Source organism: Didymosphaeria variabile (assembly GCF_027946475.1).
Source record: "Didymosphaeria variabile strain IMI 356815 chromosome Unknown scaffold_4, whole genome shotgun sequence".
NCBI lineage: Eukaryota > Fungi > Ascomycota > Dothideomycetes > Pleosporales > Didymosphaeriaceae > Didymosphaeria > Didymosphaeria variabile.
In genome coordinates, this window is record NW_026611623.1 from 2,030,809 (window position 1) to 2,057,475 (window position 26,667).

At 52.4% G+C, this 26,667-nt stretch overlaps 9 protein-coding genes across 9 annotated transcripts; 4 read left to right on the forward strand and 5 right to left on the reverse strand.

The window, feature by feature from the left end:
- Window positions 1–742: 742 nt before the first annotated feature.
- PHA2 (prephenate dehydratase) lies at window positions 743–2,038 on the forward strand (the record flags this gene model as incomplete). Its single annotated transcript, XM_056214343.1, has 2 exons — window positions 743–814; window positions 1,022–2,038. 2 exons carry the CDS (start codon window positions 743–745, stop codon window positions 2,036–2,038), a joined length of 1,089 nt encoding a protein of 362 aa, XP_056071610.1.
- A 374-nt stretch (window positions 2,039–2,412) lies between these two features.
- TIM8_3 (Mitochondrial import inner membrane translocase subunit tim8) lies at window positions 2,413–2,782 on the reverse strand (the record flags this gene model as incomplete). The annotated part of the gene is made up of 2 exons (XM_056214344.1): window positions 2,413–2,579; window positions 2,668–2,782. 2 exons carry the CDS (start codon window positions 2,780–2,782, stop codon window positions 2,413–2,415), a joined length of 282 nt encoding a protein of 93 aa, XP_056071611.1.
- Window positions 2,783–5,984: 3,202 nt separating this feature from the next.
- Window positions 5,985–6,616, forward strand: N0V89_005568 (uncharacterized protein; the record flags this gene model as incomplete). The annotated part of the gene is given in 2 exon segments (XM_056214345.1): window positions 5,985–6,314; window positions 6,326–6,616. The coding sequence occupies 2 exon segments, from the start codon at window positions 5,985–5,987 to the stop codon at window positions 6,614–6,616; spliced, it is 621 nt and encodes a 206-aa protein (XP_056071612.1).
- Window positions 6,617–6,950: 334 nt separating this feature from the next.
- N0V89_005569 (uncharacterized protein) lies at window positions 6,951–8,541 on the reverse strand (the record flags this gene model as incomplete). The annotated part of the gene is made up of 2 exons (XM_056214346.1): window positions 6,951–7,865; window positions 7,918–8,541. 2 exons carry the CDS (start codon window positions 8,539–8,541, stop codon window positions 6,951–6,953), a joined length of 1,539 nt encoding a protein of 512 aa, XP_056071613.1.
- An 840-nt stretch (window positions 8,542–9,381) lies between these two features.
- Window positions 9,382–14,357, reverse strand: MYO2 (Myosin type-2 heavy chain 1; the record flags this gene model as incomplete). The annotated part of the gene is made up of 5 exons (XM_056214347.1): window positions 9,382–9,524; window positions 9,583–13,706; window positions 13,787–13,976; window positions 14,026–14,158; window positions 14,223–14,357. 5 exons carry the CDS (start codon window positions 14,355–14,357, stop codon window positions 9,382–9,384), a joined length of 4,725 nt encoding a protein of 1,574 aa, XP_056071614.1.
- An 899-nt stretch (window positions 14,358–15,256) lies between these two features.
- Window positions 15,257–16,772, reverse strand: SER33 (D-3-phosphoglycerate dehydrogenase 2; the record flags this gene model as incomplete). The annotated part of the gene is made up of 2 exons (XM_056214348.1): window positions 15,257–16,577; window positions 16,630–16,772. The coding sequence occupies 2 exons, from the start codon at window positions 16,770–16,772 to the stop codon at window positions 15,257–15,259; spliced, it is 1,464 nt and encodes a 487-aa protein (XP_056071615.1).
- Window positions 16,773–17,742: 970 nt separating this feature from the next.
- On the reverse strand, window positions 17,743–19,770 carry ZWF1 (Glucose-6-phosphate 1-dehydrogenase; the record flags this gene model as incomplete). The annotated part of the gene is made up of 8 exons (XM_056214349.1): window positions 17,743–17,843; window positions 17,900–18,556; window positions 18,606–18,690; window positions 18,738–18,935; window positions 18,992–19,336; window positions 19,386–19,406; window positions 19,461–19,533; window positions 19,727–19,770. 8 exons carry the CDS (start codon window positions 19,768–19,770, stop codon window positions 17,743–17,745), a joined length of 1,524 nt encoding a protein of 507 aa, XP_056071616.1.
- Window positions 19,771–22,096: 2,326 nt separating this feature from the next.
- On the forward strand, window positions 22,097–22,462 carry RPL33B (60S ribosomal protein L33B; the record flags this gene model as incomplete). Its single annotated transcript, XM_056214350.1, has 2 exons — window positions 22,097–22,313; window positions 22,365–22,462. 2 exons carry the CDS (start codon window positions 22,097–22,099, stop codon window positions 22,460–22,462), a joined length of 315 nt encoding a protein of 104 aa, XP_056071617.1.
- A 1,543-nt stretch (window positions 22,463–24,005) lies between these two features.
- N0V89_005574 (uncharacterized protein) lies at window positions 24,006–26,091 on the forward strand (the record flags this gene model as incomplete). The annotated part of the gene is made up of 5 exons (XM_056214351.1): window positions 24,006–24,136; window positions 24,192–24,910; window positions 24,970–25,357; window positions 25,494–25,863; window positions 26,026–26,091. The coding sequence occupies 5 exons, from the start codon at window positions 24,006–24,008 to the stop codon at window positions 26,089–26,091; spliced, it is 1,674 nt and encodes a 557-aa protein (XP_056071618.1).
- Between the last annotated feature and the right edge of the window lie 576 nt (window positions 26,092–26,667).

Below are 26,667 nucleotides of genomic sequence, written 5' to 3' on the forward strand. Positions count from 1 at the left end.
TCGAGCTGACGACATGTCGCCTCTCCAGGTTGTAAACGTGTTGAAGGAATGCGGACGGAGTGTTTGTAAAGTGAGTAGGGTACATCGTGCCATGCTGTAGCGCGGCTGACGGTAGTTAGACTGATGGTCTACCCATTCTTATTGACACTTATTGACAACCCACGCTCACTTCCATGGAGAGGCAGCCGATCGCCACAGAGAAGCTTTCAACACCTCCACCGACACAAAAGTTCCCGCCATCTCTTGAAAAGATTTGAGAGGGTTAACAATGATCGAGGGCGATCAAGTCAATGGGTCATCTGCTTTTGCGAATGTTTCGTAGGTTGCGCAACCCTGAATAAGGGATTGTGTTTGTGATACTCAGCTAGTCAGTCATTTACTATCCAGCTGAATCAAATTGTATTTTGCGCTTGTCATAGTGGGTGCGTGAGCAACGAAATCATGGAAATGGTTGCGGTGTTTGTTTCAAAATGATGTCGTGAGTGTGGGATGAGCAAGAACAACCGACCCCCACATGCTGCGGAAGTCGCGAGCCCCACCTCAAGTGCGACTATGTCTCTCCATGGGGAACAGTTCACACTCAAGATCTGGCAATGTGAAATATGACAGCATCCTGCACGCCCTGTCAAAGACTTACAGCTCCGCAGCGGGTGCCGAACCAATGACCGATCTCCGATATTCGCTGCTTGAACATCATTAAACATCGTCGACTTCACGCCTGGCAACGCAACACCACCACATCATGCTTGAGGACTCGGGGTCACCAAAGCCGGTAGTAACCTTTCTGGGACCCGTGGCAAGCTACACACATCAGGTAGGCGCTCCAATGGCTGCGTGCCATCACCACGAGGAGGGGTGCTGTAGGTGTCCTAATCGGGCAAAATTCTGGAATATTCGAGGAAACAGAAAGTGACCTTATACCAAGCTGCTTCATCGTCGCATCCTTTAGAATTACTATCAATCATTTTTAGATGCAAAGACAATACTCTCTCATGACCGAATACGTACTAATCTCTCACAGGCTACCCTTGACGCCTTCAACTCTTCAGACTTTACCCTTACTCCCGTCATCACCATCGAAGACGTCTTCGCCTCTGTTCAATCTGGCACTGCTCACCGCGGCGTCGTCCCCTTCGAGAACTCTTCCAACGGCTCCGTAGTCTTCACCCTCGACCTCTTCGCCGACCTGCAGCACAAGTACCCCGAAATCATCGTCTGCGGCGAGTCCTACATCGCCGTGCAGCACTGTCTCCTCGGACATCCTAATTCCCGTCATGCCTCTCAACCAAGTTCAGTATCTGAGAGATTTGGAGGAAGTAGGGTCGGAAGCGGTGTGATTGAAAGTCCGCTTAGTAGTGGTGCCGTAACGCCCACCTCCACCATCCCTAACCCGCAAAAGCCCACCGCCCGCCCTGCAGGTGACCTTTCCAAGATCAAGAAGTTGTACTCCCACCCGCAGGCCTGGGGTCAGTGCAAAATTTTCCTCAACACCTATCTCAAGGGCGTGGAGAGGCAGGACGTCAGTTCCACGTCCCGCGCGGCGCAACTGGTGGCTGAGGATCCCACTGGAGAAAGTGCCGCGGTGAGTAGTGTTATTGCGGCGAGGATTCATGGGTTGGAGGTGTTGGCGAGAGGGATTGAGGACCGTGGGGACAATACGACGAGGTTTTTTGTTATTAGGAAACGTGCTGAAGTTGAGGTTGGCGAGACGAAGTCGGTTGAGGGGAAGCAGAGTGGGAAAGATGAACGAGGGGAGGGTGATTGGAAAACGCTCGTCAGCTTCACGATTGACCACGCGAACCTGGGTTCGTTGGCGCACTCGCTTGCGGTGTTTGAAAAGTATGGGCTTAATCTCACGTCCATCAATACACGACCTTCCGGCGTGGAGAATTGGAACTATATTTTCTTTGTTGAGCTGAAGGGTCGGAAGGAAGAGGGAATAGAAGACGGGCCTGTGAATAAGGCCTTGAAAGATTTGGACAGTGTGTGTAGGTCGTGGAGATGGCTGGGCAGTTGGGAGAATAGGCTTGCGCGGTGAGCGGATAGAAGCTGGAATATGGGTTAGACGTGTCCCAAAACATGTGGAAGCGGCGCATTAGATCATGAACAATACACAGAATTCGCGTTTAAAATCGTGTCACGGGTAGACGAGGGATTCCATTACCCAGTACAAGTTCATGTAATCAACTCGATCATCCTATCTGTACATGCAAGTTGCGACTCGTATGGCCGCTTTCGTCAAAGCGATTATCCAGCCATCTCTTGTCTCGTGCTAATATACACGCCTCCGCTGTACGCACGCTGTTATACATTTTGCCGTCTCATGGTTTCTCCCAAAGTATCATACACCTCTTACTAATCCATCACCGTGCGTTCCTCTCATATTAACCCATCCCTTCCGGCAAAGGCTCTCTAACCTCGAAGCCTCTCCAACTCCCTCAACACCACCAAATTTGCATCCAAAAACCGATCCACGCACTGCCGCACGCACGGTTCCTCGTACTTGTCGAGCTTTCCGTTCTTAACGCCACCGGCGGGGATGCACTTCTTGAAGCAGGTGTCGGTCAGGGAGTGAATAGCTGCCATTCTGATTAGCACATGCGCATTTATCATATTGTCAGGTGAATTTGAGAATAAGGGGATTGGGTGGGAGAGGATGGTACGAACAGGATTGTATCCTAGCCTTCTGGCTCTCATTGACGACAAATTGCTGCAGCTCTTGCTTGTCGCGGTCGGAGAGCTTGGAGACGTCGACGTTGGCGAGGGGGGAGGAGAGATCCATGTTTGGATTTTGGAATTGAGCAAAGTAAGAAGCCAGCTCGTTGTGCGTGTGTTTCGACGGAGCAAGAGGTGGGATACAGGGTGATGATGTCGTTCGTCGTTGTAGCTCTAGAAAGTTTTGGCGCGATGATGGTTGGGTCGGAGGTTAGGACGTGGAGCGCCGATGGGTGGGTTAGTCAGCGGTGGTGACACGAGCACGTGACGAGGCATGAAGCATCGGTTTGTGCCGGGACCTTGCACATTTGGGTTTGCATATCGCATGATCATGGATATTATATGTCGGCTACGTGCGAATATATACATCACGCTCCGTGTGTTTACCAGATATACTGTCGTTTACTTTACCATAACATCACAAATGAACGATGTTATGTAGACTTGTATGTATGCGCAGGCACAAAACCTATGCTCTCAGTATCTAGGAACTCTACGATACGAGCGATGACTAAAGGGCTTTCGAATAGGCGGAATAGCAACGCATAGGACGAGGAGATCATGTAGTATCGTACCATGTGACGACGCAGATGTCAAGTCCAATTATGTCTAGCTGTCCCGGGCGACCTGCACTCTCTGTCCCGAAAACCGCATTGTCAAATCATCTCATGGTGGGGTTTATCCTCATAATAAGGAGAGTAAGCCCTTGTAGTTTGCTAGTTATCGGAGCTTGAGACATGTGGCAATACAGATGGCAATAGAGGACTCTCGAGAACTTCTGCTGCGCCTGTGCGGTAAGGCTGGTACTTTGAATCTCGTCCACAGAGTTGCAACCCATTATTATTAAGGAAACGGTTAAATTAGTACGAACTGTAAGGGGCTAATGAGATCAACGAACATCCAACTGACTCTGCCTCTTTGCCTATCAACTTGACACATGCAGAGCTAAACCTCCTCCGGAGCATACCCATCACATTTCGTACCTAGGCCCTGGTGTCTTCGCCCTCCCATGGATCTCTACTGGCTCCACGGCATACTGTGATGCGTATGCCAGATTCGCAGGAGCGTCTGAGTATGCTGGAGCTGATGCATACCCTGCGGATTGCGCCATCGGTTCGAGCCTGGCATCCTGGGCCCGCTTCCTTTTGACGGTCCAAACGATATAGGCAAGCAACGCAACGACGGCTATTCCTACTACGGCCCCAATTGCTATTCCAGCTATTGCGCCCTTCGATAACGCGTCGCCGCTTGCCGCTGCACTGTTCGTTGCCGAGGCGATAGCACTGCTTGCCGTGCTAGAAGCAGTACCAGAAGGAGTTGAAGAAGGATTCTGCGAGGTCGAAGACACAGTGGTCTTGATTACTTAGCTTTGCACACGCACTGCGTAGACTTTGATCTGCAACGAACCTCTGCAAGCACAATCATCACTTGCATCTGGTACATACTACTGACGTACGGCGCTTCTGACACAAGACTCCAGGCCTCTGTATCCACTGAATAGGACGATGCGCATGCAAAACCTGCCTCCCAATCATGCAAGCTATTGGACGACACGCATTCCATCGATCTTTCCAACACACCGGTCAGCTGGCGCTCCTACAGTGAGTACAATTTGCTTACTGGGGACAGCAAGTCACAACATCGAGCGTTGAGCTACCGACTGTGGCAGAATTTTGGCATGCGCTGGTCCAAGCGGCAGGGCAGACACCTGGTGAGTACACGATGCGCGAGCTCGAGAAGGGATACGCAGGCGGGAAGCAGCTTGCCACAAGGTCGCCACCTTGCTTGAACCATTGTGTGTACGTAGCGGATTGCACGACGTATGGCGTGTCCCAGCAATCTGCTGGTGCGGTGAAGGTCGTGGTAAGGGGCAGGTAGGCCGTAGAGAGGGAGGTCATGGTCGCACGATGTTTGCTATTCACTTCGACGCAAGATCAAGCAAGGCTGCACTTCGCACAGGCTGCCGGCTTGGTTTAATATAGTATAAAGAGGCAGTAGCTTTCTTTTTGCAATACGACGCCCGCATGTAGGCTAGGGAAAAGAGTATAGTTCGTATTAAGTTCCATTGGCTAGAAATGCAGCCTTGGGGCCAAGATGGCGTGTTCTGGCTGCTTCTTCGTCTGTTGGCGACTTCTATTGGTTGGTCTTGCTCTAACTAGTACGTTGTCGCGCGCTGAGACGAGTCTTGTACATCGGGGAGCACAAGAAAAGCTCTTGAGCATTGAAAGATTAACAAGAATGAGCATGCCCGAACCCCAGCCCACAGCAACCCCAAACGGAATGCAGAACGCAGAACACTCGAACGCATCGCTCCCCGAACACCGTCCAATCCAAAGCAGGCAATAACAACAGCTTCACAACCCACAAACCGCCTCACCGTACTGCACAATCCTGACCGAACTCTCTCAACTCACGTGCCTCAAACCCTAATCTCCACAATCTCTTCCCCATCACTGCCGACCACAACATTAATTCCCTCACCCTCCATCTTTCTCTCCCTCTCCAGCTCTCCCTCCTCTTCCCCAGGCTCTCCCTTCTCCCCTTTCCCTCCAAATTTCTCCTCTTGTCCAACTTCATCTTCACTCCGAAATAGCCTCCTTGCGGCCCAATTCTCCCCCTCGCTCCCAACACCACAACCGAACGCACAAGTTCTCCTACCACAAGGCCTCCAAAACCGGTATTCAGCCACCTCACCCTCACTCAGAGGTTTCACGGCCAGAAGTCCACCGCCTACGCTACGATTGCTAGTGTACGACAGCAGCGTGCCGGTCGCGGTGAACGGCGATGCGGTGCTCGTCTCGAGGCCGTTGGCGATATGGATAGCCTGTGGAGGAGAACTTCCTAGGTAAGATGTTGGCGGTGAGGGGTACGGGAAGGAGAGATGCTCGAAAGACGTTGGTGGCGTCGAAGGTTGGTGCGAGAGGGACTCCAAAGCGTGTTTGCCGGCTATTTTTTTGAGCATCACACTTCGAGGAGACATGGGGTGTGTTGGACTTGTCGGGCTCAGCGAAGTAACTGATGGTGACCGATGAGGTCTGCATGGAGTCAAGCTGCGTGGAGACATGCCGCCGATTCTTGCTTCAGGGACGAGCGTCATATTGGTCCAGCCCTTCTAGGCCTGGTAGTGATTGTTCCACATGTCTTCCTCTGTGATGATGCCTGATTTCACCAAGGCTTCGTAATCCACCTTCCTATTGACTTCACCAGCGGGAACACAGTCAACGGGGCGGCGATGAGATCGACCGGACATTCCGGGGCTATCAACGCTCATGGGGCTCGTAGAACTCATCGATTTCGTGCGACTGGAAGCAGGACTGGCAGCTCGAGGAGTAGCAAATCCGGATCCAGACTCCGAGTCTGGCGACGGGAACAGCTGCTTCGCGTCAAAGGTCGGAGAAAGTGCGCTCGGATATCCTGGATACCGACGTCCCACGTCCGTCAGTAGAGAGAGCCTTGCTAGCTTCAGCTGCATAGGAGTGGATCCCATTCCAGATGTGTCAGTATGCATGCCGAGCATGTCAAGTACTGGATTAAGGTCGGCACCTCCACGGTCGAACATCATACCACATAAATTGGGCATTGCTCCGTCAAGCGAAGACGTAAACGGCAGCTGGTGTTTGAGATCTACGTTGGACACGTTGTACGGAGCTGGACATGGCAGCTGGTGAAATGGACGGTCGTGACCAGAAGCCGCGAAGCTATTGGCTTGGCTCGAAGCAGCGGAGGAGGTCGAGGCGCCTTCGCTGGTAATGCGACGAAGTGCTTGAGCAATGAGCGGGTTGATGCCTTCCGAGCGAGTAAAACGAGCATCATCGACGATCCAGAGGCCGCCGTACTGTTGCCACGGGAAGTTGCGCAAGAAATGATCTTCTGGGTAGACATCGAAGCCAAGCGTCTTTGAGCGGAAGAATGCGTAGAGGTATCGAAGATCTGGGAATTGACGAAGAACCTATTGTACCAATATTTAGCAAGCAAGCGAGACCAGGAGGTGGAAGCGAGATGAAAGAACTGGAACGAAAGGGTATATGGCGATGATAGATTTCTGTCATAGTAGCCATCCATGTATGTGTCTAAATAACATGAACGCTAGGGTATCTGTGCTAGTGCTGAATGCTAGAAGTATCAGATGGGGCGGGATTGTATCCTACATCCCAAGCGGGGAACAACGGCGGATGTGCTGAAAGCCTAACGCATCACATTAGCATGATCTTCTGCTCTTTTTTGTTGAGGACAACTCACATCAGGACCTCAAAAGCAGCATGCTTCCGCAATTGTTTCGCCACCCTACGGTAGGCATACAACACTTCAGGCCTAGGCGACTTGATGTCTTTGCGTCCAATCAATTTATGCATTGCTGGACTGGTGCTGTACATAGGGTCGAAGACCATCAGGTTACATTTGCCATCGCGACGACGCTCGAAGCCGATAATTGTAATGGAATGACCGGGCTGCTGGAGATATATAGGCGGTAGGAGAGTTTTGTAAACGTTCGATCCGTCGCTGATAGCTGCCTGCGCAAAGTACCGCTCGACTCCAGCAAGAAGGGCATCGTGAGCTTCGATCGAGCCATCAGGGTTGTCGCTAAACATTTCGACGCCATTGTCGATCTCAGCGCTGAGGAAAAGAGCTTGGGCCTGCGTCCTGTTAGTGAGCGAAGTGGATGGCACTGATAACGCTCTTACCTCCGGTGTGCCGATGTACTTCCTCGTGTCTCGGATGCCACCAGTCTGCTGCCTGCCAATGGTGTTGATTCCCTGATCCCAGGCCCTCTCAATACGATCCTGTAGCTTCAGTATACCCGGTGTGCGGCCTGGGAACTCCTTATGCCCCTGAGCCCGGGAACCTTGGATGTACGAGATGAGCATTTGAATATTGCGATAGCCACAGAAGCCACCCTCCTTCGGCGTCTTGCCTATATGAAGCGTAGACGGATGACAATAATAAGCTTCCTTGACGGATCGGTCCAGTGCCGATAGTTGAGCAAGAATAGGAATGATGCCTGGCGTTTCGTTCTGCACGTTCTCCTGTTTGATGAGCCGGCCGTCGCGACCAATGCGGTTGACGACAGTTATCTTAGGGCCGAAGGCAAGCTGGTCGTGAAGCCATTTGGGCATTTTGTCTTCCCATGCGTAAGGGCCAAGTTCAACGCGCTGCATTTCACAATCAGCACGCGTAGCAGGTAGAGGCCGAGGAATCACATACTCCAAGGCGACAGCTGCTGGAAGGAGGCTTGATCTTCTTGTCGGGCCTGGCAAATGGATTGAATGTCTGAATACTGCGCGACAGGGTACTCTTCTCGCTACCGGTTGTATCGCTTCTGCCGCGCTGAATTTTCTTCTTGGACCTTCGTCCTGGATCATCATGCCGTCGCAGAGCTTCCGGCAACTCGGTGTCAGACTTGTGCTCTAGGAATGAAGGTTTTGAAGATCCCGCGTGATGGGCGTTGGGCCTTGAACCATGCATTTTAGCGCTGTCTGCGGAACGATACTCTCTAGTGGTTTCGTCAAATGATAATGATTCTGCGGCGTGGTATTCAAAATGTTCGTTGAAGTCACTAAGCAAGACAGCTTCGCCGCAATCGGGTTCAGGGCATTCGACCATGTTTTGATCTTCGTCGGAGGAAGGTGTTAGTCGAGTGTCGGCTGTGGAAAGTGCAGAGCAAGGTCTCTTAGGCAACGGCGGTGGGTGCTCCGGATGATCCTCTATCTTGAACGGTGAATCGGTCGTGTGAATCTGCTCGAAATGAAGTTGAATAATGTAGTCGTCCGTCGGAAGGACAGTGAAGTCGCACAGGGGGCATTCCAGGAGCTCTGTAGAACCTGTCATGGTGGGTAGCTGGCGTGCTGGCGCACGTTACCACCGCAAACCGGAATTTAGAAGTGACGGAGCGGCGACAGAGAACGGCCGTTTAGTGTCCAGGTATTCACTTTTGCTGTTGACTTGCAGGCTGGTCCAGTGGTTGCGTTTCAGGGAATCTGGTGTGGCTCAGCATAGGTGATGCTTCTCCACTGTCGGCACGTGTGACCCGCGCCTCTACAGCTGACGACGCAGACCAGATCACAGGCCGTCCGCATGTGTGGCGTGTGAGCTAAAGCATCAGAATTCAACGGGCAAGAAATGACTGAAAGGTTGCCACAGCTGGAAGGACGGTGCAAGAGAAGTTGCGTCCGCTGTGGTAAGCTGAATAGGGAAACCGTGCCTGCTAGTTCCGCCAAGCGAGACGAACTCACCGCCAAACGCTCCTACGCTGATGAGCGTCAAGTGAACCCTATTTGTCCTACAATTGTGACCGTAAGACATGGCGACACGAGTTGTAGTCTTCATCTAAACTCTGTCACTGTCACCAGCACGCCCAAAATCATTCAGGCCTGACATTGACATTCATTAAAGCTACCACGCCTCCAAAACGTATGCACAGAAGCCTGGCACCAACGATGCCAGCTATCGAAGCGAAGCTGCTTCTTAAACGTCTGATCAAACAAATTCCACATTACATACCCAACATGTGAGTTTCAGCTCGATTCGACGCCCCATGCCCGCCCAGAGAAACGTGCCAAAACGTAAGTTATGCAGACCGCCTTACAACTACAGATAGGTATTCGTCATTGCGTGATGTCTAGTGAGTTTGAAAAGAGCGCCGGAAATAACAGATCAAATGCAAGCAGTTTACGCTGCCACTTCTTCCTCAATCATGGGCTGGCCGTTGATGATGTCGCCGTTGACGTGCTCAAACTCCATTTTCTCTTGCTGCGCAATGGCTTGCTGAGACACTATCTCAGCGAGACGCTTCAGGCGAGGTGTTTGCAACCCTGTCAAGATAGTCAGCTATCGTCTTGTATGTACGGCGTATTCAGGATGAGCACTTACAAGAAGGAGTGTAGGTCTCTAGAGCCGTGATGACCCTAGGCTCAGCAATCTCATAGGGGCCAGAGTCTTCCATATCTACTGCTGTCAACAGCAGAACATCGCTCTTCTCGGTTACTCGCGAAGCCACAGCCTTCATGATCTCGCCGTTAATTGGTTGTTCGTAGTCTGCGACAAGGTATTGATTGAGCAACTTCTGGATCTGATTAGGCGATAGCATCCAGCAAATGTCCTGAATGATCTCGATGTCATTCAAGGTAGCCTTCTTCAATTGAAGCAGCTTGGTGGCCTGCATCAAGTGCTCAAGCTGAAGGGTACCCTCGGGCATGTCGTGGGACTTGCACCATTCCTCGATACGGGTAATGTTGTAGTTGATCTGAAGACCGCGCTTCCAGGAAAGGAAGTTGCGCCTCATGAGCAAGTCGTTAAATGCAGTGACACCGACGAGCCTAAGGAGCTCAGTAACTGTCTGGGTGACGATCGAATCTTCAAGGTAGTAAGCCTTCATAGCCTTGTAGACATTGTTGAGCAGGCTAAGCAGGTTGTCCATGCTGTAGGCAGGAGAGCTGTTGCTCTGGAGAAGCTTGCCGAGGAAGCGGTTGCTCTCGTTGGTCACGAAGCCAGGGAGGGACTGCGACTCGATAATAGCAGGAATGATCATCTTATGAAGCTTCTTCTTGAGGACCTTCATCCAAGTGTGGTAGATGTTGAACTCAAGGCTCTCCAAATCGTGCTTGACGATCTCCAACAAACGGTCGTACTCGTAGTTGTCGGTTTTTTGCTGCTCGTACCAGTCCTCAGCAAGGAAGACGAACGAAAGCATTTCATGGACGTTGGACAACCAGAAAGCGCCGGGGTTAACCGCCTCGTCGCCATCGTGTTGCATGACCTCCTGCTGGATGGACTGCATGACGTTCGCAAGGAAGCGCTCGGACTCCTTAACAAAGCCGTTGTTCCACATCTCGGAGGTGACAAGATTGATGAGGTAAGCAGGGAAGAGGACCTCCTTGTCGGTGGGAGGAGGAGTGGTGGTTGGTGAGGGGATCTTGAGGTTCTTGATCAAGCCGAGGGTGACTTCATCATTTAGGTTATCCTCATCACCAAGGATATTTTCGAGCTCAAGCTCGACATTGTCCAAGTTGGGGTTGAATGTCGAGCCAGACAGGTTGGGGCGATGGACAGTAGAGCCAACAGCCATTGAGACAGGGCGTGGGCTGTAAGTCTGGCTGAAGCGGTCCAAATCGCGTGTATCGGGCCCAGCACTTCGCCTCTTGGGCTTCTTCGATGAGACGAGATTGATGAGACTTGCCGCCATGGGGGTATGCCCATTTTCGAGATGACCGCCGTTGATTGGTCCAGATCGCTTCATGATCTCGACTTGCTCTTGCAAATCGGTGAGTTGCTGTCGCAGTGACAGCTTTTCCGTCTCTGTGATGTTGCTTCTCCGCTTGGCAGACTCTAGGTCGTCTGTAGTCTGCTTTAGCGATGTGCGGAGTTGCTTCTCCTCTTCCTGCAGGTGGCGAATCTTCGAGTTGCTCTCGTCGTAGTTGGTCTGGAGCTTCTTGAACTCCTCCTCTATCGCACTCAATTTGGCAGCGGTGATACCAGCCTGGTTGGCTTCTGCCTGGAGCTCCTTTTGTCGGTTCTCCAGAGCACGACTCCGTTCCTTGTACGACTTGATCTGGCCTTCGTAATTCTCGACTTGCTGCTTGAGAGACTTGTTTTCTTGTCTCATCGAACCCAAATTCTGTGTGAGTTCGACGACCTTGTTCTCCAGCTTGTAGGAAATATTCTTGAGATCGCGAGCTTCGGCACGGAGAGACTTGTATTCCTTGCGAGCCGTCTTTCCTCTCCAGAGGTTCTGAATAATAACGATCTTCTTCCTGTATTGCCTCCAAGCCTGAAGTTGCCGCTGAGACCTCCAGCTACGTTGGATGATGCGTGCGGCATCTCCGAGTCGCTTGTCGAGAATGTTCTTTCGGCAAAGATAACCTTTCGCGGCGGCCTGGAACAATATGACCGAGTTTCTGACGAGATGAAATCGTTTCCTATCCTTAGAGCCACGCCACACACGCTGTATGGTTGTTGCAGCCTTGACCTGCCTAGCTTCTTCTGCGCGTTCTCGGGTAATGTAACCTCGAGCTAGAGATTGGACAGCAATGATGGCCTCGCGCATCTCTAGATATACACGGCGGTAATACTTAGCTCGGAGGTTCTTTTGAATCATGATAGCAGCATCATTCAATCGTGCCGAGCGCAGGTTCTCGAGGAACGCCAGCATACCAGCGCGGAAGAAGATCTTAGTGAGACCCATTTGGTATTTGTCGGTTCCATCGTTCTTGCCATCACCTAGAGCCTTGTGGAGGATAGCCTTGGCCATGTTGCGGATCTCTGGTGTCCACGACGAGGACGGCGTCAGCATGTAATAGCGCAGAGCAAATTCCTCGTATGTCCATCGCGTGGGATAACCGGCACAAGAGATGCGGACCGTCTCGAGAACACCACAAGCTCGAAGCTGGTTGAGGACCATAGGACCTTCAAATTTCCACGCCTCCTTTGCCTCGTTTGGCTTGATGCATCGGATGTAGTGGACATCTGTAGAGTTGATGGTATTCATCAGCTCGATGAGGGAGGACTTGAAGATACCACCGAGAGTTGGTTTTCGGTTCACAGCTACCCTCCTGCCCGCAGTGGCGGGCCTCGCTGAGGCGGTGGCTGCATTTTCTTTGTCACGAATCGATGCTGCTACGTCCAAGACTTGTATCAAGAACTTGTTGTTTGAGGCCTTGAGCACTTCCATATGCTCGTCTGGCACAGTATCTCGGTTTTTCTCGATGAAGCCTTCAGACTCATAGGTGACTGGAACAGCATAATGCTTGACGGTGAATGCAGACTTTCCGAATCGAGGCTTTTGGTAGAACTCGTGCTTGTTCTCGCCGAAGAAGTTGTGGTGAAGCTTGGTGACGAATTGATCGTCCGAGCCCATGGGAAGGCGCGATTCCTCGTCCAGCAAAGCCAACACACCAAGCTTGCCTTCGATCAAATCAATACATTTTTGGTTGTCCGCAAAGTCAATGAACGTCCAGTCGATCTCCTCTCGGAGATATTCTTCTTGCTCTAATTTAAAGACGTGCTGGTTAAACTCTTGCTGCAGCTTCTCGTTGGCGTAGTTGATACAGAACTGTTCAAAGGAGTTCTTTGCAAAATGCTCGAAGCCGTAGATATCAAGCACACCGATGAACGTCTTGGCGTTTGCGATGACTTCCTCGGTGGCCAAGCTCTCGTTGGTACGCTCAACAAGCCAGTCGAACAAGCTTGAATAAATGAATTTGGCCACGGAATCTCGAACAACAACGGCAGCCTGCTTGGTAAGATTCGACACAATCTTCTCGCCTCGTGTTATTAGCTGCTTCTTGACTGTCCATTTGGCGAAGTTTGCAGCGTTGATGCCAAGCAACTCGCAAGCCTTCAAAAGGGAAGGTTCGGTGGGATCAAGTGCGGAATCTGTGCGGGTAGCCGTGATCTGAATATCTCCGATATGCAAGAGCGCAGCAAGTAGTCGCCAGAGCTGGGATTGTGTTTCAGGTGGAACACCAATGGTCGTCAGCGATTTCCGCGTGGCATCGAATTCTGCCTTGTCGTCCACACCGTCGATGGTCGGAGAGCTTCCTTGATTGAGATAGCTGAACTCCTCTACAGACTTCAGAGATAGCTCTTGGGTTTCCGCGTCCGTCGCTCCCTTGATCAGCTGGTAGAAGATATGGTAGTTTCGTTCCTTCAGTGGCTGAAACACCAATCGTGACCGCTCAAGCAAATATGTCCGTATCTTTGCACCTGTGATGTCTGTCTCTTTGTTGAACATGATCTCGATGTATTTACCGAAGCGGGAGGAATTATCGTTACGGGTCGTTTTCGCGTTACCGAAGGCTTCCATGATCGGGTTGGTTGCCAAAATCTGCTCTTCTGTTTCGCTCATAGAGTCTGCTTTGCCTCTCCGCTTGCCGGGGTTGTCGGGGGACTCTCGGGTCGCAAAATATCGCATGATGTATTTGGCGCTGACAGTTTTACCTGCACCGGATTCACCAGACACAACAATGGTCTGGTTCTTATCGTCTCGCAACATGTCTCTGCAGGGAGTTAGCATGTGATACTTTGTCGTCTAGTTAATGGTCCACGATTGATGGAGGTTGTGACTGAGCAGACGTACGCAAAAGCTTCTTCAGCGATAGCGAACAGATGCGGTGCGCCGTAGGACCTCTGCTTTCCGGCATAGACCTGCACCATTCCAGGTACATATAGAGAGTCGACCCTAGCGAACGGATTCGCTGCTATCAGCACGATACCGGAATATGTGTAAATCTCCTTCTGCGCATATCGCAGCTTGATGGCCTGGAGCACTGTACACCGTCAGTATGCAGCTCCTGTCTATGGGGAATCCCATCATACCGGCCGGCTCGTTAAGATGTGAGAGATTCGTAAGATCATCGCTGGCTTCGAGCATGGCCGGGTTCATCAACGGCGGCAAGTTCGGGTCGTTGCCATCCTGGATGGCGGCGAGCGTCGTTTCGACAGTCTTGGTCTATGGGCTACAGTGTCAGCCGTTCTCCATTGTTGCCTTATCATGTGTGGATAGGACTGCATACCTCGCCGTTCTCGACGGTGAAGACCAGCGTGACTTTGTCGCCGGCTACCTGCTTGTCAGTGACCTCGGAGGCAACCCAGCCCTCTGCGGTGTCTGGCTGCCACGCCCGCGTCCCGACGTCGAAAATGTGCGCCATGGTGTGTCCTCGGTGTGCGTCTCGTGGAGGCGGTGGCCGCTGTGATAGCGGGCTTGTTCAGGGTCCAGGTCTCCCTTTCGGTGTCTGGCGGTCAAAGAGGTGCTTCTGCCGGCGGGTGTGTCGGGGCGTGGCGGAAGACTCGCTGTCTGCAAGCAGTGTCGCTGCGTCACAGGATTGAATGCATGCCTCGAGTGCCTAAATGAAGAGGGTGGGTGTTGTGCAGCTGTTCAACGGAGGTGCTTTTGCTGGAACGCGGACCTTCACTTTCGCGCACTAAGTTTAACCTCACCGCCAACAGCCCGCGCGCAAGCAGGGGCACCACGACGAAGCGACCAATTGCACCCTGCCAAGCGGTCCACCCCGAGCATCCAGCTCGACGCTGTCTCACGAACATGCCGACGCACTACAACTTTGCGACCGCTAGTCGCTGCCCGCTGTTTCTCGAGGCCTCTCGCCCGCTTCGCCCGCCGAACTGCTGCCGCTGTCTACCAGTGCCACCACGGGGCTCCACGGTTCACTCCCGCGGTCAGGCCACATCTTGGTGTGGATCTCCAACACGACACTTCACACAGGGGCAGCTTTAGAACAGAAAAGTACCCTTTTGATTATGCTTGCGCAAGCCGGCTCCCTGTAAACGTGCAGTGCTTCATAGCGCTGCTTATCTCGTGAAATAACCTCCTATTATGCTTTTCCTCTGAAACCGCTACGTGGACATCATTACATGTATGCTTGCAAACAAAACTCTATGCGCGTGCCTCGTGTGAATCCATTAAATTTGAACACGTCATGTTGAATACTTTCGGCTGTGCGAATACCACCAGGATAGTTGAAGATGCCTTGATCATTCCCAAAGGATCCCGTCAAACAAAAAGTTTCGCCCATCCCGCACCTCGCTTGGCCTAGTACAGCATCCTTGTCCGCAGACTAGCCGGCAGCTCCTCGAGGCTCTGGAAAAGATTCCTAATCTCGTCCTCCTTCACGTCGCTGACATCTGCCATCAAATACGCAACATCCCCTCTTGAATCCGAGCTCTGCTTGTCAATGTTGTGGTTCAGCAACACGCCGTTGACCTGCCTCAGCACACCAGGCACGTTCTTGTGGATGAAGACCACACGCACGCAGTTTGGTTCATCCAGGTTGATGGTGCGCAGGAACACCTCGGGCATGTTGACCGCGCCGAGAGTAGAACCTTCATTGACATACTTGACGAGCGCGGTGCTGACCTCCGCGCCGATTGCGCTTTGTGCTTCTTCCGTGCTACCGCCGATGTGAGGGGTCAAGATCAGGTTCTTCAGACCCTGCAAGTCCTTTGTCCAGTTGTTCAGGTCGTTGTTGAAGTAGTCGCCATTGCCTGCGGGCTCGTTGGGGAACACGTCGATGGCTGCACCGGCGATCTTGCCGCTGCGCATGGCCTCTATCAAGGCGGGTATGTCAACAACCTTTCCGCGGGCATTGTTGATGAGGTACGATCCGTTCTTCATCTTGTCGAACTGCGCTTTGCCGATCAGATTCTTTGTGTCCGCCGTCTCCGGTACATGCAGGGTCACGAAGTCCGACTGATCCAGCAGGTCATCCAGCGAGCTGACCTGTTTAGCGGTTCCCAGACCCATCAGGTTTACAACGTCGTAGTATATGACCTCCATGCCCATCGCTTCCGCCAGAACGGACAGCTGGCTACCAATGTGACCGTAGCCGACTATGCCGAGCGTCTTGCCACGAATCTCCCAACAGCCCTTGCTCACTTTGTTCCATGTGCCGTTGTGTAATTCCATCGAGCGATCGGCAAGTTGGCGGGCAAGAGCTATGACTTCGGAAATGACGAGTTCGGCGACGGAGCGCGAGTTGGAGAAAGGGGAGTTGAACACGGCGATACCCTGCGACGCCGCATATTTGAGGTCGACCTGGTTTGTGCCGATGCAGAAGCAACCGATGACGATGAGGTTCTTAGCCTCCTTTAAGACGCGCTCTGTGAGCTTCGTCTTCGAGCGGATACCGATGACATGCACATCGCGAATCTTTTCGATCAATTGGTCTTCCGATAAGCTGCTCTTAATTGCCTCCACCTGATAGCCCTGATCCTTCAGTATGTGGACACCGGCCTGGTTGACATTTTCAAGCAGCAACACCTTCACATCCTTAGTGTCAAAAGGCTTGAGTTGCTTCGCGGTCGCGGCGGCGGCCCCTGCGGAATAGTTGGAAGCGCTGCCCGGGAAACTAGGTCTGTACGATTGATTCAGCGCACGTTCTGAAGCGTTTCTGAGATATCACTTACGGTTGCCGGAAGCTGGTCGGCGGGCTGTGGAATGAGAGGTTCGGGCTGGTGCTCAGGTTAAGGCTGTTGGACACCTGTCTTGAGAGGTTGCTCATGTTGGAAGTGGGCACCGGGATCTGTCTAGGCGGGCTGGGGGGACTCATCGTGACGGCTGTTGACGGGTTTGAGGCGGGCCTTGCGGCAGTGGTACTACGTTACAGTAATCCTATCTAGGAAATCGGATCCGTGATGCGCGTCGGAGATCCTTGAGACAAGAGCGAAGAGTGGTAGCAAATGCTTAGGCAAGTATCGCGGGGTAAGAGTCGAAGAAGAACAAAAGTTTCAAACAATGAGCAATGACACCACTGTACTCAATTTTAGCCTCATAAAAAGCTCAAAACAGCCCTATTCCACTATCGTCCGGCCTCGGGGTGACTCGAACCCAGAAATTTATGACCCGACCCGCTTGACGCGATTCCCTTAGCTCAACCACCCCCACCAAGCGGCGAGGTTTTGAAGGTGTGGCGCCTGCACCGCCACAGTCGGCCGTTCGCGGAAAGCGCCTGGCTGCAGCACGGAAAATGCCCGAGAAGGTTGTCAGCACCGTAAATCAGGGTGCAACGGGAGCTAGAAAGGCTAGAAAAGGCAAAGCGATCGGGGCTCATGCACGATGGTGCTTGGACCGGAGGTGGATTCAGGTACGAGCGGCTGTTAGCGGTCATGGCCATCCCGAGCTCATGGGAAGCATGGAAAAGGGCCACAGAGGAGTGCTTGACAGGATCGCGACAAGACTTCGAGATCTGTAAGTCGGTTTTGGAAGTTGTATAAGCGGCCTTGTCAGCCGGCTGTTGTGTTGCAGTCGTAGCGGCACAATCTCCAGCATCCAAGGTCATGTATGTAAGATCAGATTCGTTGTATTCATATCTAGTTGATTGTGCCTAGCAGGCATACATTCTCAAAGCCAGGATCTAGGCCATACTCCAACGTAATCCAATCCCACTATGGTAGACCTATACATGCATCTTATGAGTAGCATTACACGGCGCTTCATAGCTTCTCCGCGTTCGACATAGGCCATTGGTAGCCTGACATGTGTCAATGTCCGGACTGAGAAGGGCGGCAAGGGCTGGGGAGCTAGGGAACAGAGGACAGAGGTGGCATCGTACCTGCTGCATCGCTAAATTTGTATCCGTAAGAGGATGTGAAATCGTCCAGCACGGCAGGGCCGCGCGAGCCTGATCGTGTTAGTCGATGATAATAATATGGGGGATTATGCTGATTGTGTTCGTACCGTATGGGTATTCCATGGGAATGATCTCCTTGTTATCATCAAGGTAGTGAAGGAGGGGAGTGAAAATTCTCCAGCTAGCATCAAGCTCATCATCACGGACAAAGTTGGAATGGTCTCCCTTCAGAGCATCCAAGATCAAAGACTCGTAAGCCTCGGGGATCTTCAGATCTGAGAATCGCCGTCTGTAGGTGAGGTCGAGCTCGGTAACGACTGTCTGCATGCTCAATCCGGGCAGCTTGGAGTTCATCTTGATGTAAACACTCTCATTGGGCTGCACACGGATAACAAGCTCGTTTCGCGGGATGTCTTTGAATATGCCGGAGGTCACATCCTTGAACTGAATGCGGACCTCTGTCTTCTGCTCATTTAGAGCCTTTCCTGCCTTCAGGATGAATGGCACGCCGTCCCACCGTTCGTTCTTGATGTAAGCAACCATGGAGGCAAAGGTAGGGCACCGCGAGTCTTTGGGGACAGTGTCATCCTCCTTGTAAGAGGGCTTCGTTCCGTCCAGCGACTTGCCATACTGGCCAATGATGACGTTCTTGGGCTCGATGGCGGGCATACCGCGCAGGACGCGCACCTTCTCGTCCCGAATGTCTTCGGCGGAGAAAGAGATGGGTCGCTCCATGGTGAGCAGCGTCAACACCTGTAGCAAGTCTTCCTCAAAAATTAGTAGGACATTCTTGCGATACGGGGTCATACTAACGGTTCTGCATGACGTCCCGGATGATGCCAAACTCATCGAAGTAACCACCCCGTCCCTCAGTTCCAAAAGGCTCCTTGAACGAAATCTGCCACCTGTTAGGAATGTTCGATGCGAGCTAAGTGGCCGCCCTACCTGAACATTGTCAATGTGGTTCCTGTTCCAGGTAGCGCCGAAGAACTCGTTTCCGAATCGCAGGATGAGAATGTTCTTGACCATTTCCTTGCCCAGGTAGTGATCAATTCGGAAGATTTCGTCCTCAACCCAGTCAGGCGCAAGCGCGCGCTGGAGCTCTCGGGAGCTCGCGAGATCTTTGCCGAACGGCTTCTCGACCTACATCGTAACCATAAGTCACTCTACCGCAGAAGTAAAAGACAACAGATACTAACAATGACACGAGCAATGCCCTTAGTTGGGTAGCAGTTGCGCTTCAAGTGCTGCGAGACGGGAATGAAGACGCTTGGGGGTAGTGCCATGTAGAATATCCTGTGCGTCTCACTACGTCCCTGCTCAAGCTCGTCCAGGTGCTTTCGGAGGTTGATGAACGATTCATCCTGGTCGTACTGTCCAGAGATGTACGTGCAGAAGCTGCAGAACTCCTCCAACTGCTGCTCTAGCTCCTTTGTTGGGGTCTTGATGTATGACTTGACGCGCTTGAGGTATTCCTCATGGTCCATCTTTGTTCTGGCATATCCGACGATCTTGACATTTTTGGGAAGGAAGTTGTTTCGGTGCTATGCGAGTTAGCCTGATGTGAGGCTGTTCGTGAGCGTCGTCACTTACGAGACCGAAGAGTGCGGGGAACTAGAACGGGTGGTCAGTAAGACTTGTTGACATGTGCGGTTCCCAAGTACTCACAGTCTTCTTCTTTGCCAGGTCACCGGAAGCGCCCAGAACAACAATGACAGTATTGTCCTTCAGTTCCAGGTTTCTGCGGCCGCATATCCATTAGCTTTTGATCTCCGAAGGCGTCGCAATCGCGGGGGCTCGGGGAGGGGCATCGTCAAGACGAGATGCGTCTGCGTCCTGAATTCGAACGCACCCGATGCGCGAGGTTCCGCGACGGGGTGGAGGTGAGGTCGCTGTGTCACGCTGTCACGCGGAGTGGAGGGCAATGCACATACCCGGCGTTGGTCTCGACCTCCGGCTGGATAACCGTGTTGGCCATTGTGATGGTTGTCCGGAAGACGGCGGCCTCAAAAGGACAGGATTTGCCGGCTCAGAGGATCCGCAGCTCAGTTACAGAGCTACAAGCGACGACGAGCTGTTGAGAGTGTGATGGCGGTGTAAAGAGAGCTGGAATCGGCGAACTTTGTGAGTAGTGGGGTCAGTCCGCGAGGTGTGGATCACTGGTTGGGATTGACGTATTTTATTTGAGTGCAGACGCGCTAGGAGCTGCTGTCCGTCGGCGCTTTCGCAGAGAAGACGGGCAGATTGTCACGATAAAAGGCAGAGATAGGCAAGAGGGGCCCTGACAGAATTTAATCACACGTTGGCTCTGAAGCATCACTAAGCCGATGCGCCTCTTGCAAAGCATCTCCGGCGCCAAACGAGTTGCTAACGCCGAGCGTTAGGACGACCCCGCCATGGCCCGTTGGCTGCACTGGCAGCTTCCTCTGCTGCCGCTTGTCGCTGTTTCACGGCCGACTCGACGCTGCAGCAACTTGAATGGCATTCCGCTGGGCTTCCAAGCCCTTTGTGCTCGTCTCAGGCCCGTCGCAGCTCCGCAGAGGCAGCTTGTTCGCTTCGGCTTCCCCTCACTGACACCTCCGATGTCCGGCTGCGTCAAACGACAGAGGGAGCACCGAAAATCCTGGCTCAGGCGGCTACATAAGTTGACGTACATCATCTGGGCCGCTTTCGTAACGCGAATAGGTACGCATAGTGATCAATGGGATTGCCACGAAAGGCTGCAGCTGCCTTCTTTGCTCACTGCTCGGCACGTTTCTAACAAGTCGGAATCCGAGCGTCGGAGGTCTTTTTGAGTCTGCTTAGACAGCATGGTGACACGGAGAAATTGCACGTCTCTAGGCCGGTGTCAAGCACGCCCCCGTCGCGTACAAAAATTTCACGAATGAGTCGCATCAAGCGGTCAAATTTGGGATAGGCATTACTTGTCCTGACTTGAATTGAAGTTCATGAGTAAAATAGCATCTCACCAGCAATCACAGACGATTTGTAGATGCCAATCGCGGTGGTGGTTGGGCCTACAGTAGAAACCACCGTGTAAATGCGGTAGCTCCGTGGATGTGGAAATATGTCTATGTGATTCCGCGGCACGGATTTGTGAGCGTGGGAAACTAATCGCGGCTTACGTCTATACTCTGGAGTATTGATAGCCCGAAGGAGAAGCCGACAATCGACTGGAAGGATGTTTCGTGGGGCGAGCTCTAGCTGTCGGGCGGAATACAGCCCGTAGCTGGCGCTTATAGGAATGCAGAACGAACCACCGTGAGTCCCATGGCTCGCGCAGAAACTTGCCGGCAATGCGTTGATGGTGCAAGCGTGCATGGGCACGCAAGGCAGGGCAAAGAATGTAATATCAAACTGAGAGTTTTATGTTGCGCAGTCTCCGCCCTTAGCTAGAGCATTTTGAGCGCTGTGGTTACAATGATGTCTTACTGTACTGCAGGTCCATGTGTAATTGTCAGGTGATCAGGACTACGCACTTGACAAGCCGTGCTCAACAGTGTAAACCGAACAAAGATCCGCACAGGTTCTTTGACCCATCTCACTGCGTCGTGTGCACTCTTGCAAGTGCATAAATGCGAGTAACTGTTCCCCTACACACAGGGTAGCTTATGAACGGAATATTGTGAACAAAGGAATTGCAACGTGAGGACTATGTATCACGACCCTATCACGCCCAGCATATTCAAGACATGCGTAATGGCCATATTTATGTTGTAGTGGTGTTCGCAGTAGAGGAACTCGTGGACGCACGACGCGCTCGATTGGCTGTGGCTAGTAGCGCCTTCCGCCAAGAGCTCGCTTAAGTCCACCGCACAATTCGACCTTCGCGATTTCCTTGAGAGCGACAACGACCACTACTAACCGGCAGCATCAACGACTTCGGTCCCGACACCCATCTCCCACAAATCCCAGAGGCCAGGAAATCTTCGCCATGTCTGACCAGTCTCACCGCCGTAAGTCGAGGTCCCAGCCCGGTCGCATTGGTCGCCGACCCCAGGTACATGAATTGGATCTGGGCGACGAGAGGCTTCTACTTATTCTGAACACATGCGCTAACATACGATTGCAATAGTCTACGTGAAGTAAGTCTTCCATCGCTCTCCCTATCGCCTCCAATCCGCTCTGCTCTGTATTCCATATCGAAACCGAAGAACGCGCAAATCCGAGGACTACAACAACCAAGAGGAAGGCTTTTGCATCAAGATGAATGCTGTCACGGAATACTCATTATGTCGCATATTCGAATGCGGTGTAGCAGACGGACGTCTTCGGTCGCAGACATGCATTAGGCGTAACGGACAATGACTGACTTCGTGCGCAGGGGAAAGCACATCTCCTACCAGAGGGGAAAGCGTAACACCACCCCCGGTACCTCGCTTCTCAAGCTCGAGGGCGTCGACAGCACCGACTCCGCACAATGGTACGCCGGTAAGCGCGTTGCCTACGTCTACCGCGCCCAGCGAACGGTCCGTGGCTCCAAGATCCGCGTCATTTGGGGCAAGATCACCCGCCCTCACGGTTCGTACTGTCACACCCAACGATCCATCTACGTATACTGATATCGTACAGGCAACTCCGGTGTTGTCCGCGCCAAGTTCAGGTCCAACCTCCCGCCGAAGACCTTCGGTGCTTCCGTCCGCGTCATGCTTTACCCTTCGTCCATATAATTTCTTCCGCTAGCGTAGGGGAAGGGGACGGTCGATGATTAACGATGTGCGCGGTCGTGTGGCGTATCCCGGCAATGGAAACAGCGACGAGCAGGGAGGCTTTGTGCTCGATCTCATTCACATGGCATATTCGGGCTGGTTACAGGTGTCATTGCTTTTCGGAAAATCCATGGCAGAGACAAATCAAGATTCCTCCCTCCGATCAATGAAAATATGATCAAACACAGTTACCTTCCAAATTTTCGAGATTCATGGATGCTGCACTTGGACCGACCCAAGCTTCCTACGTGAAATACTGTTTGGCAAGGGGCCATCGCGTTAACGAGTACAGACATGGTAGGTACAGGTGCAATAAGAAATACGTATGGGTCGGTACTTCGGTCAAGGCCCCCCTTTTCGCTAGTTTGTAACTATCTCGCGGGAAACAAGCTTCCGGTAAACCGTCAATCCGATATAGAAGCCAGTTCACTTGGACAGCGCCTTGATACTAGTGACCTCTAAAAGTGGTCTACTCTTCTTAGCCGCCTGCTGAGGGACATCTCACATAGAACGCCGCCAGCGTACGTCAACCATGAAAGGTAGAACTCAAGTGGGACCAAGCCGTATGATCCAAAGAAACGCCGTGTGCACACCTACGGTATTTCGAAAATTTTCCCAAGAGCGTAGCTGCTGTGACGCTCACTATGCGATCTCAATCCCTATCGCTGCACACTCAAGAGACGACAGTCATCATGTAAATCGCTGCAACCCTGCACCTAGATATTCACAAGCCATGGTTAGCCAGCTCCGTACGCCCGAGAGAATATGGTCCCATTATGTGTCATGTAACGCATGCGTGGTAGTCACCACCGTAGCTATAAGGCTTCAGATGTTCCATTGTGGAGGACCAAGACCAACAGTACGTAATAATTGAATCTTGGGAATATGAGAAGGCATTCTCATTCAACAAATGCTTGGTATGCTTGTGCTTTCACGAGCTTGGTGCTGGGCTCAGGCCCCAAGCCGGCTCACCAACCGGGAATTGTGGAGATGGGACGCAAGTCCGCGTAACATCTGGCTGCCTCTCCTGCTGTAGTTGAGGGAGTTGATAATCAATTACGCACTCGTTGAAACAAGAATCCTCTAGGAAGTCACAAGCTGAGCACAATTAGTGATGGTGAATCTACTTAACGATACACTAGTGTATGCATGATCTACTAGACCCGAATCGGCAAGATGGTGGCGGCCCATGGCGTGGGTGTTGAGCTTGTCTATTTTTGGCGGCTCCCTCGAGCCTCTGGACGCGACAGCAACCAAGCCAAGCCCCAGGCGGGCTGACGTCTCCTTACAGCCGTCCTCCTATACAATCCCGCAATCTCGCAGACAAATGAAATAAGTGTTCTCCCCTCGCTTGCGAATCCGTTCTCTACTTTTCCATCCTGTGCAGCGTTCACGTCCAATCTCTGGGTTTCTTTCGTCTCCGCCCAATGCGACTTCTGTTCTCTACGTTGTTCTAATTACAGGGGCCGCAATCCGCTGCGCACGCGACACATACACATACATCATGGTTGCAGGTGGGGGTAGTATGGGAGGAGGGGTTTCCGCACAGGCGCAATGGGCAGGCACACCGTCTATCAAAGGCTCGTCCGAGTCTGTCAAGATGGCGCTGTTGACGCTGTCGCTCGTTGGCCTCCAGTACGCGCACCGTGTCTTCTACATGCCACCTTTAATTGTACTAACCTGACTACAGGGTCACCTGGAATGTTGAAATGACATACTGTACGCCGTACCTTCTTGAACTGGGCTTGACGAAGTCCAAGATTTCCCTCGTTTGGGTCGCCGGACCGCTATCTGGCCTTATCATGCAGCCCATTGTCGGCGTTGTCGCGGATAGATCTAAGAGCCGTTGGGGTAGAAGACGACCGTTTATGATTTTTGGTACCGTTCTAGTATGCCTCTTTCTGCTGCTGCTTGGGTTCACGAAAGAGGTGGTGCACCATTTCATCCCGGACAAGGAGGCTGCGAAAAGCGCCACGATCATTCTCGCAGTTCTGAGTATCTACGGAATCGACTTCGCAATCAATGCTGTACAAGGGAGCTGCAGAGGCCTCATCGTGGATACGCTTCCGATTTCGAAGCAACAAAACGGGAGCAGCTGGGCTAGTAGGATGGTCGCTGTGGGGTCGCTGGTGGGATACGCTGCCGGAGCTATTGATTTGAAGAGAGTCTTTGGCCCGATGCTTGGAGACTCGCAGTTCAAGCAGTTGACTTCCGTGGCAGCGCTGTGTCTCTGCGTCACTGTGGGTATCACTTCTTGGGCAGTAACTGAGCGCGTCCTCATCCACGACGGCAAAGAGGAGGGGGAAGACTTTGGTCCGCTTCATGTTCTCTCCGAGATTGCACACACCGCCACGAATCTACCTCGGAGCATACAAGCCATCTGTTATGTTCAATTCTGGGCATGGATTGGTAAGTGCCCAAGATGAGTATGTAAACCCGGCCGAAACTTAGCTAATGTGTGGCTCCAGGTTGGTTCCCTTTCCTCTTTTATTCTACCACCTGGGTAGGTGAGCTGTGGTTGCGCTACGATGCCCCTGCAGACGTTAAGGCCGCTGGTGACTTGACGGGCCAGGTCGGACGTGTTGGCTCCATGGCATTGATCGCATTCTCGATCATTACGTTCGTTATGTCCGTGATACTGCCTTTCTTTGTCAAGAGTCCGGACGAGGAAGGTCCTGGTTTCACACCGCGTCCACCTGCGAGCATTGCAGGGTTTGTCACTGAGTTCGAGAAGTACAAGCCTTCTTTGCTTACGACTTGGACGATCTCTCATTGCATCTTCGCTGGATCCATGATCATGGCACCGTTCGTCCAGTCGCTAAGAAGTGCGACTATCATAGTTGCTGTTTGCGGAGTGTAAGTCAAGCCACCACCCAAATCAAGCCCATACACATAGCAAACCGAGTCAACCCGTACAGATTAGGTTATACAGAGAACCAGGTTGCCCCCACGTTTGATGGGCTTGATAGCACATGAGGCTGACTCCGTGTAGTTCGTGGGCCATCGCCTGCTGGGCTCCTTTCACGTTCCTGGGTGTAGAGATTAATCGTCTTTCTCATACCGGCCACTCGTATGGGCATCTTGGGCGTAACTCGGTTGAGCTTGAGTCGCCGGTGCAGCTGCACCTCAATCATGGTCTTGAGGAGGCCTCTGGGTCAACCGGAGAAAGCTCCGGCAAGTACCTTGGTATCATGAACCTGTATACAACACTGCCCCAATTCGTCGGCACAGGTATCTCATGGGTTGTGTTTTCGCTGCTGGAACCGGGCAAAAGTCCGGAACTCTCGACAGAGAGTGATCCATCAGAGCACCATTCAACAGACGGACCGAACGCTATTGGAGTGTGCCTTTTCATCGGCGCAGTATGTGCAGTCTTCGCGGCATTGGCAACAAGGCGCTTGAAGCGTCTGCAAGATCATTGAGGTCATGTTATATCGTTTTAATAGACACAGTGGTTGTGTAAGTCTGCCAGGCCTCAACAGACAGGAAGGCCGACCGAATGCCAGCTGCTATTTTTGGCCAAGGGCGGCGCTATGTTGACGGAGGCGATGCAGCGAAAGTTTTTCTTCGGTCGATCCGCTTTGTTCTAGAAGGCTTGCCGGTGCACGGGCATTTTGGCTTTCGATACCAGGCGTGCCAGGGTAGATTTAGATGGACGGTGAAGTGCTGTGCAACAATGCGGCTCGATAGAATTATACCCAGGGCTTTCTTACAGACTTTGCCACATCCGGTAGCCATCGGCGAGACTGAAGTTGCTTTGATACTATGGGAGTTCTCCAAGCAGTGAATGATGGCTTGATGCCGTGCTACAAAGCTTTTTCAGGGCTTGAATGGAAACACGTGGGAGTGACAACGCGCCTCGAGCACTCAGCGAAAAGCTGAGTAAAAGGCAGCGGCAGCCCATGCAACGACGAGTCATCGCGGCTCCTTTTCGCTGGGGGGTCTGGACAACAGCTTTGAATTAGCACACTCGAAGAGCGCGTCCTGAACAACGGACCGCAATCACGACCCGCGACGAGCGCGCCTGCCGCATTGCCGCCGGGCTTGTTGATCTCGTTGAGTCGGGCGCTATAACGCGTGTCCTGGGGCAAGACACTTCAGTCGGTTTACATCACGGCTCGCGGGCTAGTCTTAAGCGAGTAAAGCCGTGCCAGAAGAGGGGCGGA